At 35.1% G+C, this 16,545-nt stretch overlaps 1 protein-coding gene across 1 annotated transcript; it reads left to right on the top strand.

Moving 5' to 3' along the window:
* Nucleotides 1–8,669: 8,669 nt before the first annotated feature.
* LOC101254475 (F-box family protein) lies at nt 8,670–12,193 on the top strand. The gene is made up of 2 exons (NM_001346901.1): nt 8,670–10,284; nt 11,495–12,193. Exons 1-2 carry the CDS (start codon nt 9,343–9,345, stop codon nt 11,993–11,995), a joined length of 1,443 nt encoding a protein of 480 aa, NP_001333830.1. The 5' UTR covers nt 8,670–9,342; the 3' UTR covers nt 11,996–12,193.
* Nucleotides 12,194–16,545: the final 4,352 nt, after the last annotated feature.

The raw sequence follows: 16,545 nt of genomic DNA, 5'->3' as shown, positions 1-16,545 counted from the left end.
TGCTGGGACCTTCCTGATCTTGAGGCTTCGGCTTCCTAGAATCACAAACTCCCATCTTTTTGTGGTTGTCCTCTACGTTCTATACATGCACCATCAACCTGGAGAGGTCCATGTTATCATGGAGCATCACAGACCGACACTCTTTCTCCAGATCTCCGTTGATTCTTGTGAGGAACCTGCTCATCTCATCCATGCTTTTAGATACAAGGGTAGTAGCATGTCTGGATAGTTTGACAAACTTGAAGGAATACTCCCTCACTATCATTGATCCCTGCTTATCGTTGATAAACTCCTCAAACTTTGTCTCCCTCATCTCCCTGGGAAAGAATCTCCCTAGGAAGGCTGTCTTAAACAGCTCCCAAGTGACCGAAACTCCACTCAAAGCTCGTCTATCCTGCTACATCTTGCACCAAGTCTGTGCAACATCTTTGAGTTGATAGGAAGCCAGCTTTGTTTTCTCAGTATCGGTGGACCCCATAGCCACCAAAATCTTATGCATCTCATCCACAAACTCTTTTTGGTCCTCTGAAGTCTTAGACCTTCTAAAAATAGGAGGTTTTATCCTCGTGAAGTCTCTCAGCCTATCAGCCATGCTACGCACTCGTGGGTTCTCCCTCTAAACATTCTGTCAGTTGACCTGGGTAGTCATGGCCTAGGCCTGCATAGTGATGGTCTATGCCATCTGGTCCAGAGATGCACACACCTCCGCATCAATCAACCCAACTGGGTTAACCGGCATAGCCACTCCTTTAGCGTGAGCCTGGAGTGGAACATGATTGTTCCCAGCAGATGCTCCTCTTTTCCTCCAACCAACGTTCCTCCTAATATTCATTATCTGAAAACAATAAGTATTGACGTTAGACACGCTCATAACACCAAAAAATCGAACATTAGGAAAGGCACGATAAGATCATAAGAAGGGAAATTTTCCTACGCAGCATGTAGTCTCTAATTCAGGATGGTGGTGCACTTCACTACCATGATTTAGAAACTACTCAATGTGGTTGATGTGAACTTATTATCTTAAATTTAACCTAGGGCTCTGATACCAACTTTGTCATGACCAAAATCTAGACCCCATATGAGACCGGCGTCGTTGACCTCTCAGAGGTCGTAGACAAGCCTACATACGTTATTTTTACTTCATCTAGGTTAATTTTTGCCAAAAATTTGAACTTTGTGGTTATTTAAGATTTGTATAAGACATTCTACATAAACTAATAAATGTTCACAATCAACCATCTAACATTAAGATCATTAAATGAAATAAATAGTTCAATAGCTGCATTAAATGTGTAATTGCCAAAACGACACCAATACAAAATCCGAAATGAAGTGGGAAATGAAACATGAGTGGACCGATGTTCCACTAGCTAAGGCCTACATCTAAGCTAGATAATATCAGTATACAACCTCGAAAGCATGAGGGCCTACCAAGTTTGGATGAAAGCTCCACGTACGGATAGTTGTACATTGTACTGTACGATCTAACGACCACCTGTGCCAACACCTAAAAATAGTTAATTGTATGCAATTAGTACACACTTGTACTAAGTATGAGCATATTCAAGCACACACCAAGGACAATATTTTTCCATCAAAATAATAAATCTAAATTAGTCATTGAAACAAAAAAGGTCAAAAAATGTATTTGTGGAGGATTAAATACTCATATAATTATATATTTTTTATAAAGCAATACAAAGTTAAATTAAAATTATTATTTTTTTCATTTCAGTTAGAGGAAAACGGTATATATGAGTCATTTATATAAAAGTAAGGGTATGTATGAGCCACTTTCATGACGGGGTATATCAACTCCAAATGAAAGAGTTAAGGGGTATATCGAACCCTTTTCCCTTTAATAATTTATCTTAATATTATTTTATGTGAAAAATAAAAAAATAATTTTTTATAATAACTATAATTGACTAAATACAAAATATAATATGAATTTTTTTATAATATTATAAAAGTATTCTTAAAGTATAGATGAATGAGACAATGATTTTGAAGTAGATATCTATGAAAAGAGTATATACAATGGTCTTCATAAAGAGTGTAGGAATTTCAATACTTCAAGAAGACATTTCAATAAGTCAAACAAGCAAAAAACAAAAAGCACAAATACTAAACAAATGAACCTTACTATCCAAATGATGAACATTCTAGCTTTGAATTAGAGTAAGAAATAGATTGAGATAATGGTAAGGAGGTTGATCGAGTGAATAAATCTATAAGAAAGAATACCAAAGTAAAGTTGTATTTGATCCAACTTTCAAGAAGATTGTTATGAAACTTATTTTGGTGTTTGCAAGTGTATGAGAATTTAGGAACACAATAACCAAATATGTGTTATCTCCTATATTTAGGTTAGTAAAAAGTAGAAATAAAAACAGAAACGATGAAATCAAAAGAAAGAAAATAAACAACACAAATTCACAGAACTTATTCTGTTCCTTAAGAAATTTAATTCCCATCAAGTACCTAGGGGTTGTAGATTATTACCTCCTAAGATAAAACAAATTAATTATTAAATAAATAGTGGTACCTCAAACTTAAATGACTTCAATGAACTCAAAAATTAGCAATGAGCACATAGACTCAGTCGATTGACAATTATATTTGTAAGAAAATGTATACAGAAGACAGAAAAATGTTGATGTTCAAAAATTAGAGAAGTCTCTCTACATATAGACAACAAAAAGTGTGAGCACACCTGTTAGGACAAGACATGATTGTTCAGAATTTTTCTGTCTTTTGGAAAAAAATGTCTGTTCAGAAGAAAAATGTCTCTTCAGCTACTTTACCGTTATGCAAAATTAGTTCCGTTAATTAATTAATTAACGTTCAAAATTAATTTTAAGAAAAAAGGAAATTAAGTGATGACATTAATTAAAAAATTATTAATCAATCAGATCATTTATCACTCTCAAAGTTGAAGTCGAGCGACGACGATGACTTAAGAGCACCTCACTTAACCCTCTAAGAGCTTGGAAGTGTTTCCTAATACAAGGATAATTTTTTTCCTTTATTCTACCAATATGAGAGAAATGACTTTTCATTTTCCCTCCATATTGGTTTCTCCACATTTCTCAATTTCTCATTCACACCTTGCTTAAAACCAACAATCCACTATATGAATGGGGAATGTCTATTGCTAAACACATATGCATGGAAAACTTGTGTGTTCGTAAGTAAGGATTAATTACATTTGGATAAGTAGGTTTCGCTTTGAATTTTCCATAGTGAACATATATCGGATATACTCAATCAATTAGTATATTTGATATTTTTGAACCATCGACTTTGGTGTATACCTAGACAACATAAGTCAAACAATCAAATCTTGAACTCTTTTTTGTTCTCATTATTTTGTTCGTTTCATCTGTGAACACATCTTTGTTAATAAGTTCTTTGAGAATTGGCCTTACTAGATTCTCCTTGAACCAACTTACACTTCATATTTACAATAAGTGACTTTGAAATGTGTTATCCTGTTGATACACTATTTTATATCCCTGTATCAAACCTAGAAACCATTAAAAAGTTTTAATGTTTTATCCTGGTTACTAAAAATTGTCGCATCATGAGAATGAAACATAAAATAATTTTTGGTAGTGTTGAATTGTCATCCATGACTATGTTTGATCTCTTTGAACCTAGATCTTGGGATCTCCAGTCTTCTAGGTAGAGTTATCGCGATGCTAACTTGTCCTCGACCATAGTCTCATTTTCGTCGATAATCTCTCAACTTCCTCTCTAGTTAGACCTTTTGTAAGTAAATTTGACACATTATTCTTTAACTACACATAGTCAGTTGTGATAATTCCACTAAAGAGTAGTTGTCTAACAGAGTCGTTTTTGGAATTTTTTTATCTTCTTGTTTCTTTTATTTTTATTTTTATATTTCGTTGATGATTTGGTCCTTTTTAATGAAATATGGTAAAGACTTGATCTTTGCACATTAACGTTCATAGACAAAAACCTTTGTTTTTGTAGTCAATTACAAGTTGTTTATGAATATGTTTGCCTTCTAATTTTGCAATTTCGCCTCTTTGTCAAATACTTTGTATTTTATTGATTCTCATATTGTAGTACTAGTATATGGAATGAAGTATGTAGCTTAAAATCTATGTACAACCCCATAACTTGCATTAGTAGTTTGTTATATTGTGGTATGTATGATGGATGTTATAGAAGATACTTCTTGTATGCACAATTAATGTTTATCAAATATTAATGTTATATGGTCATTATGCCAAGTGATAGAATGTATGAATACTTCTTATATGTAACAACCCTAAAAATGAATAAGATAAGAAATGCTTAATGTGTCAAGAAGGCCTATGATTAGACCAGGGTTCACACGGACTGATGCATGTAGAACCAAACCTTGGAACCCTTACTACAGCCAATCCAACTAACTTGGGGTGTTATTTGATCTTGGAAATATTGGGTCCAACCATATAGGGCTATCAAATACGAAGATTTACTTGAAAGAGTCTTTAACGGACATAAAAAGGAGAAATCTTAGGTTTGAAGGGTCTAGGGGTAAAATGGTATTTTCCTGTCTAAGGGTAATATCGTAATTACCCTAAATATGTATTAATTAATTGATTAATAAAGTGTAAGGGCAATTTGAGGAAAGAGAGTCGAAATTGAGCCCTTGAAGTGAAGTTTTGCTCCACCCAGGTTCGAACCTAGGTGGGAGCTATGATTTAATGTGATTTTTTTAATTGGTGAATTAATTTAATAAATTAATAAATTAATTGCTGATTTAAAAAGGAAAAATCAGATTTTATCATTAATTATTAATTAATTAATGTGTTTGTTTTACTAAGTCTCCTAGTTGGCTAAGTCTAAACTACTTCACCTCATTTAACTCTTTCTCACGCACATCTCTCTCACGTTTCTCCACTCTTTTCATGATTTCTCTCTGCCTAAATGACTACAAGAAAAGAAAAATTTGTAGAGTTCCTCACACTTAAAGAACATACATGAAAATATAAGAAAACAAGCTAAGTTAACACGTTAGGTAAAGAGATTGTTTTTCCGTCGAAAGTTTTGTGTTGAAAACTTGGATTGGATGTGATTTTTGGAGAGGGTTTGGGAAGCAAATTCAAGGTTTGAACGTCAAAATAAGGTATGGGTTTTCTTCCCTCTTGGACCCTTTCCCAAGAGACCCCTTAAGGTTCATATTATTCATTCGAAACTAGAATTGTTTCCCCTTTTCATGTTCCCTGTCACTAGCTCCCAATGATCTTAGGTTGCTATGTTTGCTGGTAGAATTTAGGTGCAATGTGTGTGTGGGGTGACGATCTCGTCTCGAGTATGTGTTCATGATTATGTGCTTATGTTTTGTGTCTTTCAAAAATATGAATATAGACATGAACGTATATTTGCAAGGTTGTTACTATGACTTTGGAGTATCCATTTTAGCATGCTAATAACATGGAATGACTTGTGTTTTATGTGTAAGTAGATGTTCCTAGACGTAATATTTACATCGCTAAAATGCTATCAACTCTAGCTAAAACAAATCACCAAATCATTCCTCTAACTTATGTTAAGAACCCTAACCAATGTATAAGAAACAAATGCTAAAATCACCCGGAAAATGATGCATAAAATCATGGAATAAACTTCCAGAATCTGTAAATAGGCTGCAGATAATTTCTGGAAATTTTGAACGTGAAAAAGAAAATAAAATAGGTGAGGTCTGCAGGGATCAAACCCAAGACCTCACTAAGGCATACCTTAACAAATAAATTAAAAGGGGTGATCCAAGCGGGGCTTGAACTAGAGTTGGGTCCGGCGAAATTCGCAAAAAGGGGAAAATAATAAAATGTTGTTGTGGGGTTTCGATCTCAGGACAGGGAAGACCCCAACTTATTAAATAAAAAAATATATGGGGTCGTGGGGAATCGATCCCACGCCCCTTAGAGAATGCAAAAGATAATAAAAAGAGAAGGGGTCCTGGGGAATCGATCCCACACCCCTCAACGCCTGTAGAAAATAAAAAAAGGTAGGGGCTGGCGGGGATCAATCCCACAACCCCTTGGTCAGTAGCGAATTAGGAGTAAAGGAGGAGGTTAGAAAAATCATTAAAAAAAACTATGGGGTTGTGGGGAATCGATCCCACGCCCCTCTGTAAGCTGTAGCAATGTTCAATGAGAAATGAGAAAAAATGAAAATTAAAGAATGGTGTGGCGTGGGAATTGAACCCACGACCTTAGGTAGGCTGTGAAATTGGAGAAAAATAAAGAGAGATTGTGGGGGTTTGAGCCCACAACTTCATGGTCTATGTGAATTGGACAAGAAGAATTAAATGAAATAAATATAAATAAAAAGGAGCGTGGGGGTTCGATCCTACAACTCTTCGACCAAATAAGAGGAAAATCCAAGGAGAAAAATTAAAGGAAGAATGTTGATGTTAGGGCTCGATCTAGCGTCCCAATGTCAAGAGGACTAAAAATAAAATCAAGGAAAAATGTAAGTGTTGTCCAAGGGATTCGAACTTGGTTTCCCTTGCCCCAAATTTCCGTATTGATACATAAATCATACGTGAATTAAATGTTCAAGAATTATGTCACCTACTTAGATCGAAGTCGAAATCTTGGCGTACATACAAAATACATAAGTCTTGTAGTACATAATCTTAGGAAGTTATGAGTCACTTAACAAGCTATGAATGAAGCCTCATGGCTTGTATGTATATACCCATAAGTCTAACATACAATTAAAAATAAGTTAACCTAATATGTATGTAATGAAATTATGAAACCCTTGAAGGGTTAAGTACGAGTGTAAGATACACTAAATGGCCAAGTGCATTGGCATATGATGAAATGAACATTCACTTAAAAAGGGGTGAGTAATTATGAAGAGCAAATGTGCTAATGTTAATGAATGTGGTGACAACATGATATAAGGCTAATGTAAAAGATCAGAGCAATCTCAAATGAGTCTAAGTAAATGTTACCAAAACGTACTCACCTATGAGAGTGTAAAGTTTATGAAGAGACCAGTCTCTATGAACACTCTAATGAAAGCATTGAAGTTAATGCATACTTAATACTAATGATGAGAGGAGAAATCATCTAACGATCTATGATGTCCTCATGCTAGAAGCCAGCTTCCATGATGTATGAGCTGAATGAAATGGAACTTTATACTGAGCACCGATAGGCTAGCTATGAGCAGTGATGCCTTCTTTCGGGAAGAGCGGACATTTACGTAACTCTCATGAGATGAGACTGCCCGGCATGCCGGGTATGGGTCTCATTATATCTTCTAGTCTTCGAACTTATACTTCCAATATAGGGATCTGGCGGGGTTCAATTCCCATGTACGCTAGCATGTTTTGGGTCACTTTGGCTGGTGGTTCCACCTCTTTTAGGTGTGGGAGAGACACTGATTTCATGATGCTCACATGATCTATGTTAGTTAAAGTTAAAGTTCCCAAAGAATGAAGAAGGTCAGCCTCAAATGATGCACATAATGAAATGAACGATAACAAAGGTGTAAGGATAGGATAATCAAGAGGTGAGCTAGACTTAAGTAATGACGCTAGGTTTTTTTTGGTCATTGCACAGCAAATCCGATGAGAGTCTTAAACTACATCTTAGGTATGACTGGTGATTGCTCTAGTATATGAAAGAATGAAAAATGAAGTATGTATGATTGAATCAAGCAGGCTCTGTGGTTTCTAAAGAAGGCTCCCTAGTTGAGGTCCCATATGTTGAGCCTGCATTTTCGGAAGTCCTAACGCCAAGTCCATGATCCCAAGTTCTCATGGCATATGAAAGAATGATATGAATTACGTGATATGATATGTATTGTTTGCAAAATGATAAGTTTGATGATGCATGTTAGACTCATGGCATGACTTTCCAAATCCAAATTTGGCAGGTCTATTGACTTTCCTAATCCAAATTTGACAAGTACACAAAAAAGTAGTTTTAAAAATTTTTCTTTACACTAACGAATGAAAGAAAAAATAAGAAATTCAAATAATTATAATCAAAAAGTTAAAAAATAATTTATGTATAAAAAATATTAAAATATACTTTAGACTTTGCTAGAAGAATCATATATACCCTTAAATAATTTTTAAGGGTATATGTGAACTTATTTTGTAATGGTAGAGCTATATGTTTGCGAATAATTATATATAAGTTACTTTTATAACAAGGGTCATATCAACTTCAAATAATAAAATTGAAGAATAATATATTAAACTCTTTTCTATAATTAAATAGATTCAACCAAAGATTATACTATTATTTTTTTATTACCTTGTATCAAACATAATTTTGTATAACAATTAAATGAATTCAACTTTAAATAATAAAATTGAAGAACAATATATCAGACCCTTTTATATAATTAAATAGATTCAACCAAAGACTATACTATTATTTTTTTATTACCTCGAATCAAACATAATTTTGTATAACAATTAAATTAATTGAATGGAATGGAATGGAATGGAGAAGAAAAATGTAAAAAGGTGTTGAAGCGAGAAAGTAGAGTCGAAAAGGAGGGAATTCCATTCCCGCCACGACTCTTACCGTATTACAAGTAAGAGATAGTCACCGGACACGTGTCGGTATAATTTTTGACACTCTCATTTCAATACACAATTTCTCCTAAAACTTACCCTTACCCTCAAACCCCCCACCCCCCAAACAGCTACCCTCAAATTTTCTATCTCTATTTCTTTCTATTTTCCTATTTCCTCTCTTTGAGCTCGATCGGCAGATTTCTTCATTATCCTTTTTTCTTTTGAATCTGATTTGATTTCGGAGGAATTTCAATTTCCCGATTTTTCATCTGCTCTAATCGACGATTTCAGCCTTTTCTCTCTGTCGATTGTGTTCTTCGCTGAGCAAATTAGGGTTTGTATTCAATCAGGTTCTTTTGTTTATCACTTTATCTGCTTTTTTTTTTCGATTTTCACATTCTTTTGCAAAACCCTAGCCTGTTAAGTTTTCCTATTCTGTCAAATATTCGTTGATTCCTTATTTTTTGATTTGTATAGTTAAAATTTTGAAGAAAAAAAAAAGAAAAAGAAAGAGTAAGGTGTTGTTTCGCTGATTGATTCTATTGTATTATTCAGATTTTTTGTTACAAGAAGCTCCGTGAGATTTTAGGTGCGTTGTCTTTTAGTTTACCATCCGAAATTGAGGGTTTCCTTGTTGAATCTAATAAGCTTCGCGTCACCAAAAAAGAGAGAAAATAGAAAAAACCAAAAAGAAGAAAAAGAAAAACAAAATCCTATTTTTAGGTGTTAGATTATTCCTTTTTGGCTGTTGTTAGAGTTGATCTAAATCATATATGGCATTAAATTTTTCGCATCGGCCCATATTTCCGGCGCATATATCTGAGGATAATTTGGTATCACCCATGAGAATTGTGAATGGGTGTTTAGTCGAGGGTGTTCCGGAGAATAATGTGGAGAATTTTGCTTGGTCGTGGCGTGTTTGTCGAGAACCGCGTGACGGGTTTGAATATGGTTATGGGAGGGAAACAGTAGACAAGTGTGATTATTCGGAGTCGGTATCGGAGGATATCATTGATCTTCTCCCTGCTGATCCATTTGGGATGGATATAAGCACCACTATCACAGCCATTACGGGTTGGCTTGAGTATTTGGAAGTTGATTATGGAGGATGTAGGAGAAACCATGCCAGTCCAAGTAATGAGGACTGTGGTTTAATTGCTGGTTTTGATTTTGTATGGAACGATTCTATGAGGTTCCAATCATTCCCTATTAATCACGTTCAGTCTGATGACAAACTGAATAGAGGTGAGCCAGTGAGTTTGCTTATTGGGGAGAGAGATATGAGGGACGCCTTGGCCCATGTTGGTCTTGGCTCAGCTTGCAATGTGGGGGACACTGCAGGCTTAAATAATGTAGGTTCAGTCAGTTTTTTTCCCCTGACCATGGGAACAGGGTCTGGGGCGACGTCTTGCTCTGGTAAAGATGAAGGAGCCCCTCATGAGGCTTTATCTTTTGCTCTTGGTTACCTTGGAGTGAAGGATCTTTTGACAGTAGAAAGTGTTTGTAGGTCCTTGCGGCTTACTGTAAAAACTGATCCTTTATTGTGGAAAAGCATTCACATTGAAAATCCATTGACTGAGATCAGCGATGATATCCTTTTGCAATTGACTAGCAGGGCTCAAGGTAACTTACAATGCTTGAGTTTGTTAGAGTGCACCCGCATCACAGATGACGGTTTGAGGCGGGTTCTTGACTCTAATCCACATTTGACAAAGGTTAGTTGTTCATCTTCATTTTTATGATCGTGGTAACTTTGTTGTTCATCTTCATTTTACTTTTATGTTTCTTAATATATTTGTGGTGTTTGTGGTTCTAACCATGATGGTATGGTTGTTGTATGCTTGTTGAAATTAACATGATGCACTTAAACACATTCTAATGACCTGTTTTGTTTCTGGAGTAATACAATTTTAGCCATTTATTCCTGAATATTATGTGAAAGACTGAAATGTTGGTCAGAAGAATGACATAAATTCTATACTGATATCTGTCACAGTACAGCTTGAATATCTTTTGGACTAAACTTGAACTTCCTAACTGCACTCTTATTCATGGAAGTTACGTGATTTAGAACATGATTCATACATATTTTGTCTAATGACTCTGATATCAGTCTGGATGTAGTTCTATGATTCTATCACCATCATTTCCTTGTTTTAAATTGTAAGCAGAATCTGAACTTCTGATGGTCATTGTATTTTTTGCATTACCTAACAGAGGATGCTAAAGCCATATTTTAGCGGGTTTTTAGCTTTTACTTGCAGAAGTTTGAATTGTTTATGGAATCATAAGTCTGTTAGATGAATGCCCTTGATTTCATGGTGGTTGCTCACAGGTTGCATGTTAGGCTGTTTGGTTCTTTCATTTCCTCATTTTCGTTCTCTTGTGCCTAGTGCCAAGTACTCTTGCTAGGAATACGGTTTAGTGCAGGATCATTACCCTTTTGCTATTAAGGGGTCATTTGGTAGAGTTTATAAGAATAATGCTAAATAGAGTGTATTAGTAATGCGTGTATTAATTATACATAGTTTATTTCTTATACATTTGTGTATTAAAAATAACATACATTGCATACAAACATTTATTCGCAAAGATAACCTTCACTATTATGATGTAAAAGATTTTGAGGGGCAATGGAGTCTTTAACCTTTTGCTAATGCATATGCATTAAAACCCCTTGCATTATTAATACCTAGAAATACATTGTATTAGTAATACATGATAGATTGTAGTTATAAGCAGCATGAACAAGTGTACCAAACAATGCATTACTACTAGACAGAATTGATTCTTGCATTATATTTCTTAATACACTCTACCAACGATCCCTAATAGTTTCTTCGGTACAAGGTCCCTTTTGCTACTTCTAGTGTGTGCGTGAATGTACAATGTTGTGCTTTTTAATCTTATTTTTATTTCATGCAGCTATTTGTTCCTGCGTGTACAAGACTCAGTATTGAAGGCATTGTAAATATGTTGAAGTCTTTTAACTGTCAAAGAGGTAAAATGGGTATAAAGAACCTGTGGATTGGCGGTCTTTATGGAGTGATGCGTGAGCATTTTGAAGAGCTGGAGTTTCTTCTAGGTTCAGATAGCCAGACGAGGCAAAATGTTTACAAACCCCATTTCTTTTCTCGAAGGAATATTTATCGTTTGGCTGATGACAGTCGGGCGATTGATGTTCAACTATGCCCTATGTGTAAAAAGGTAAGGTTGGTCTATGATTGTCCTGCAGAGGGTTGCCAAGTGAAAGATGAAGCTATTAAAGAATGTAGGGCCTGCTCACTTTGCATCTTACGGTGTAGTGAATGTGGGAGATGTATAAATAACACAGAGTATGTGGAGACTTTTTGTTTGGAATTGCTTTGTTCTGATTGCTCTAAGCAGCCTTTGGAGTGCAAAAATGAGCAGAAGTGCAGCCTTTGAAGTGCCAAAATGGAGCAGGAGGGGGAGGGGCCGGTTCCTGTGAAGGAGATGGAAGTGTGACTGCCGAGGAGTAAATATATGTGCTATCATCTACTTGTTTAATTGGATTAAAGAAAAAATTAAGCAGACAATTGACTGCTAACAAATCAATTTGTGCAAGACTTGCCTAAAATAATTGAATTTGTTTTGTTTGTTGAACTGCTGTCAGCAAAATAAAATACTCTACTCGTTGTTCAAATTTCACTTGAATGCTTAGTGCTTTGAATGGAAGTAAAGAGTTAATCTTTAAAGAAACAAGCATGTTCTGAGATGCGTTGGAACGTTTATTTTTCCATTAAATTTTAGCACATGGAGTGATTTCAGCATGAAAACGAACTTCTGTATTAGTTCTTGAGCAGTGCTGCACTGACGCGGCCTTTTTTTTATCATTCATTTCAATATAAAATTTGTCTTAAAATTTTGGTAAAATTTTTGACGATGCAGTAATTACATCGAGAATGAAATATCACCTTGAATATTTAATTGAAATGTTAGTTAGGAGATTTATGGATTTTCTCCATATCAACTGGTAAAAGTCCGTCGAAACAGATGATTTTTTTTCCACAACCTAAATATTCTATGAAAGAGCAACACACTTAGTTTGTAAACTTCATGATAGAATGTTTTTTTCTGCATCAATAATGATGTATTTATTTGATATATTGAAAAAGGAATCTAGATTGAACCGAATCACACTATTAAAAAGTCGGAAGTCAAACTTGTCAAAAGTATTGATGCATTTTGTTTGAGGTGTTGGTATGTACAGATTGATTATTGCACTAGTGGCCATGGATAGGAACACAACCAAATAGTATGTCACAGTCTTGGAAATCTACTATATATGTTGTTGGGAGGTACCGTTATAGTGAGTGTATTGCTTGACAAAATACTTATGTGGACTCTGTTGTTGAATGTTGACCATCATTTAGTTATCATTTGTATAGTCATGTAGAGACATTAATGATAATGAAAGTATCGAATGTAGAGAGTTGCCTTCAAAATCCCAGAAATAAAATTAGTCACACTCAGTAGCAGAATCTTTCTTCTGTTTGCAATGGTTCAGCTAATTAGAAGTACAACCAAAAAAATGCAAATGTCATGTAATCCATTTTGTGTAAGCTACTATCAAATTCCAAAATAATTTTAGACTTCAAAATTTGAGGAATATTCGTGGAAGTATTTTATTTTACCTTATAAAAAAGGGAAAAGGGTTAAAAATACCCCTCAACTTCCGTTTATTGTTTGATTTTACCCTCGCCGTGAAAATGAAGTTAAATTTCTCCCTCCTGTTACTAATTTCACCAAAATTACCCCTCATTTAATAGAATCCCCAAAATTGATTCAAATTGCCCAATTTTTTTTTTTTAAAAAATAATTTCTTATTTTTAACCCAATGTCCGACCTGCCCCGACCCCTCTAGAGGGAGGGATAACCCGATTCTTTGGTTTCTCTGGAGAGTATGCTTGGAGAGGGAGAAAAGATGACTGCGGTTGAGCAAAAGCTTTCTACTCCTCCAGGGAGTGCGCTGGGAGAGGGAAAGAAAGTGTTTGTGGTCAATCAAAATTTGTCCATTCCTCCAAGGAGTATGTAAGGATAGGGAAAGAAGTTGAACGTGGATTTCCCCGAACCATTCACAACAGCAACATACGACACTGGTCGACGACATCTTGAAAAATCGATATTGACCACTAGACCATCGAGAAGAACAAGGCGAAGGATGAAACCCATCATTCGATACCATGATTCTAGGGGAAGATTGTGGAAATTAGTTGAATTTATTTGCGTTTGAAATGGAACTAAAAGGAGGTGTCGAAGGTGAAGATGAATTGTTCGATTAAAGTCCTAAACGAATCATCTCCTTATCACCTTGGTTTTGAATAAGTAAATAACCTTTGATTTTTCAAGCATTTCCCTGAACCATTCATCTCCTCCAAGGAGTATGCTAGGACATGGACAGGGCAAGAAAGTGAACGTGATCATAGACCTTCTTCCAAGGTTCATTCTCTTGAACCCTCAGAAATGATAAAGAAAAAAGGCACCGTTGCCACCAAAGAGTGTTCTATTTCTGAAATTGGATTCCTCAAGTTACAAAATGAGCAAAGAAAGTTCAAAACTTGTAAAATCTTCATCTAAGTCGGTGCTGTTAATTCTAGAAAATAAAAAATTGTGTATAATGTATCTGCAGAGAAGTCTTTAAAGATCACAACCGAGTTATCCTCTAGAGGGGTCGGGCGGGTTGAGACATCAAATTAATAAGAAATTGGATTTTTTTAAAAAAATTAGGGCAATTTGAATCAATTTTGGGGATTCCGTTAGATGAGGGGTAATTTTGGTGAAATTAGAAACGGGAGGGGTAAATTTAACTTCATTTTAACGGCGAAGGTAAAATCAAACAATAAACGAAAATTGAGGGGTATTTTTGACCCTTTTCCCTAAAAAAAAGTACCAAAGGAAACAACGTAATATTTTTTCCCAAGGGACAACTCAATAACTCAAAGAGTCCACAACGCACAATTCAAAGTTCAAATTATGAAGCTGATTAGCTGACTATCCACTTTAATCTTTAACTAAGAAGAATGAGAAAAAACACCCAAAAAGAAATGATCACTCCTTAGTATATTTTTAGTTGTCGATATTGACTTGACACACATTTAATTAATTCATAAATGATAATCTTGCTTTGAAAGAAAACATTGGAAAATGACTATAACTAATTACAAGAATATATTAGAAACTGTGAAAAAATATCTGTGGGCGTATAAATGATTATACATATGCAAGTCTGATGGATCTCTGGAGCGCAATTCCATATATACAGTTATATAATTTTATTACTAAGAAAATAAGAAAAAACAAAACTTTCAATTATTTTACAAATAAATTTTAATAAATAATATATGTATAGAAAATAAATATTATGTATTGTACGTGAGGAAGGTTTTAATAACCAAAAATGAAGAAAAAAAATATTATTATTACTATTTGAGAAATATCATTACAGGAATAATAAAAAATAAGACTTAAAAAGAAAGTTCAAAAACCCATGTTAATTCCTAGGACTTACGTTTTTATTGCTTGCAGCCAATGCCCCAAATAGAAACGACTTTTGGAGGGAGTGCTAGCATGTGGGTTCTCCCTGGGAGCACCCTCTCTAGTGGCCTAAGCTGTGATAGCCTATGCCCGAGCTGTGATGGCTTGGGCCATCTGAACCAGTGCTGCTCTCACTTCTCGATATGTCAATGCAGGTGGGTTGACAGGCATTTGCACTCCAACAGCTGGGGCTTGAGGAGGAGCTTGGTTTCCCCCAGCAGTTGCTTCTCCCACGCTCCTGCCTGCGCTTCTTCTTGTGTTCATTTTTCTATACGCACACACGAGAAGAAAGTTAGATGCTAGAATGACACAAAATGTCAAATCTCTACACAACACGATAAAGAATAGAAGACGGAAGATTCTTAACATCACTAAGTCTGTAAGTCATGGTTGTGGTGCACTTCACAATTATAAGCTAGAAACTATGCAACGTAGTTTTTTTGAGACTTAGTTCATAGGTAATTTAACCTCATGGTCTGATACCAAGTTTGCCACACCCGGGTTCTAGACCCTAAAGGAGACCGATGTCATTAACCTCTCAGAGATAGCAAACAAGTCTCTTCTTAGCTTTCATCAAAATCATAAAGTTAAATTTAGCGGAAAATTTAAAACTTTTTAACTTTACTGAAGTGTACTTAGACTTCATATAATTTCTGCATAAGAGTGATATACTAACAGCTCAAAATAAATAACCATCTATTAACAGATTGAACAATTGAAATGAAGAATTCATAATATCTTTAATACATGCCAAACCGGCCTTAATATAGAAGCTTGAACAAATATTTGAAAGGAAAAGTTAGGGACAACATCCACTAGCTATATCTAATCTACTATAGCTAGAAGATAAAGTGTAGGCAACTCGAACTCAAGAGGACCTACCAAAGTCTGGAGGTACTATCCAAACAGCGTCAACTGATCTTCAATCTTCTTCAATGACCTGCACCTATAAAAATAATACTTGTATATGGGTTAGTACACAATTGTACTAAGTATGGGTGTATGCACATAAACACATAAGGACTATGCATGATCAAGGAAAGCTCTTCCTATAGCAACATGCCATTTTCGGAAACCAGAGTCACTTTACTTTCCTGATTCGTTATTTATGAGTCATGCTATGAATATGACATATTTTCATGAACACACAACTCAGTTTCTATATGAACATAAGACCTTGGAATCATGAGCATAATTTCAGAACAACTCGAGCAAAAATTAATATTTTTGCTCCCCATTAGGCCGAGAGCTCCTCTCCCCAGACTTGGTCTATTTTTCAGTCTTTTCTTCTTTTTATTGTGTAGTTAAATGATCTCCTTTTATCCTATGTTTTATTTACGAGTGCAATGATTCATTGTAGTCCCATTCCTACAATGAATCAAGTAAGTAATCCAAAAGACCAAGGAAATGATTTGACTACC

Source organism: Solanum lycopersicum, chromosome 4 (assembly GCF_036512215.1).
Source record: "Solanum lycopersicum chromosome 4, SLM_r2.1".
Lineage (NCBI taxonomy): Eukaryota > Viridiplantae > Streptophyta > Magnoliopsida > Solanales > Solanaceae > Solanum > Solanum lycopersicum.
The sequence above is the reverse complement of the archived record's forward strand: the minus strand, read 5'-3'. Positions and strand labels throughout refer to the sequence as shown.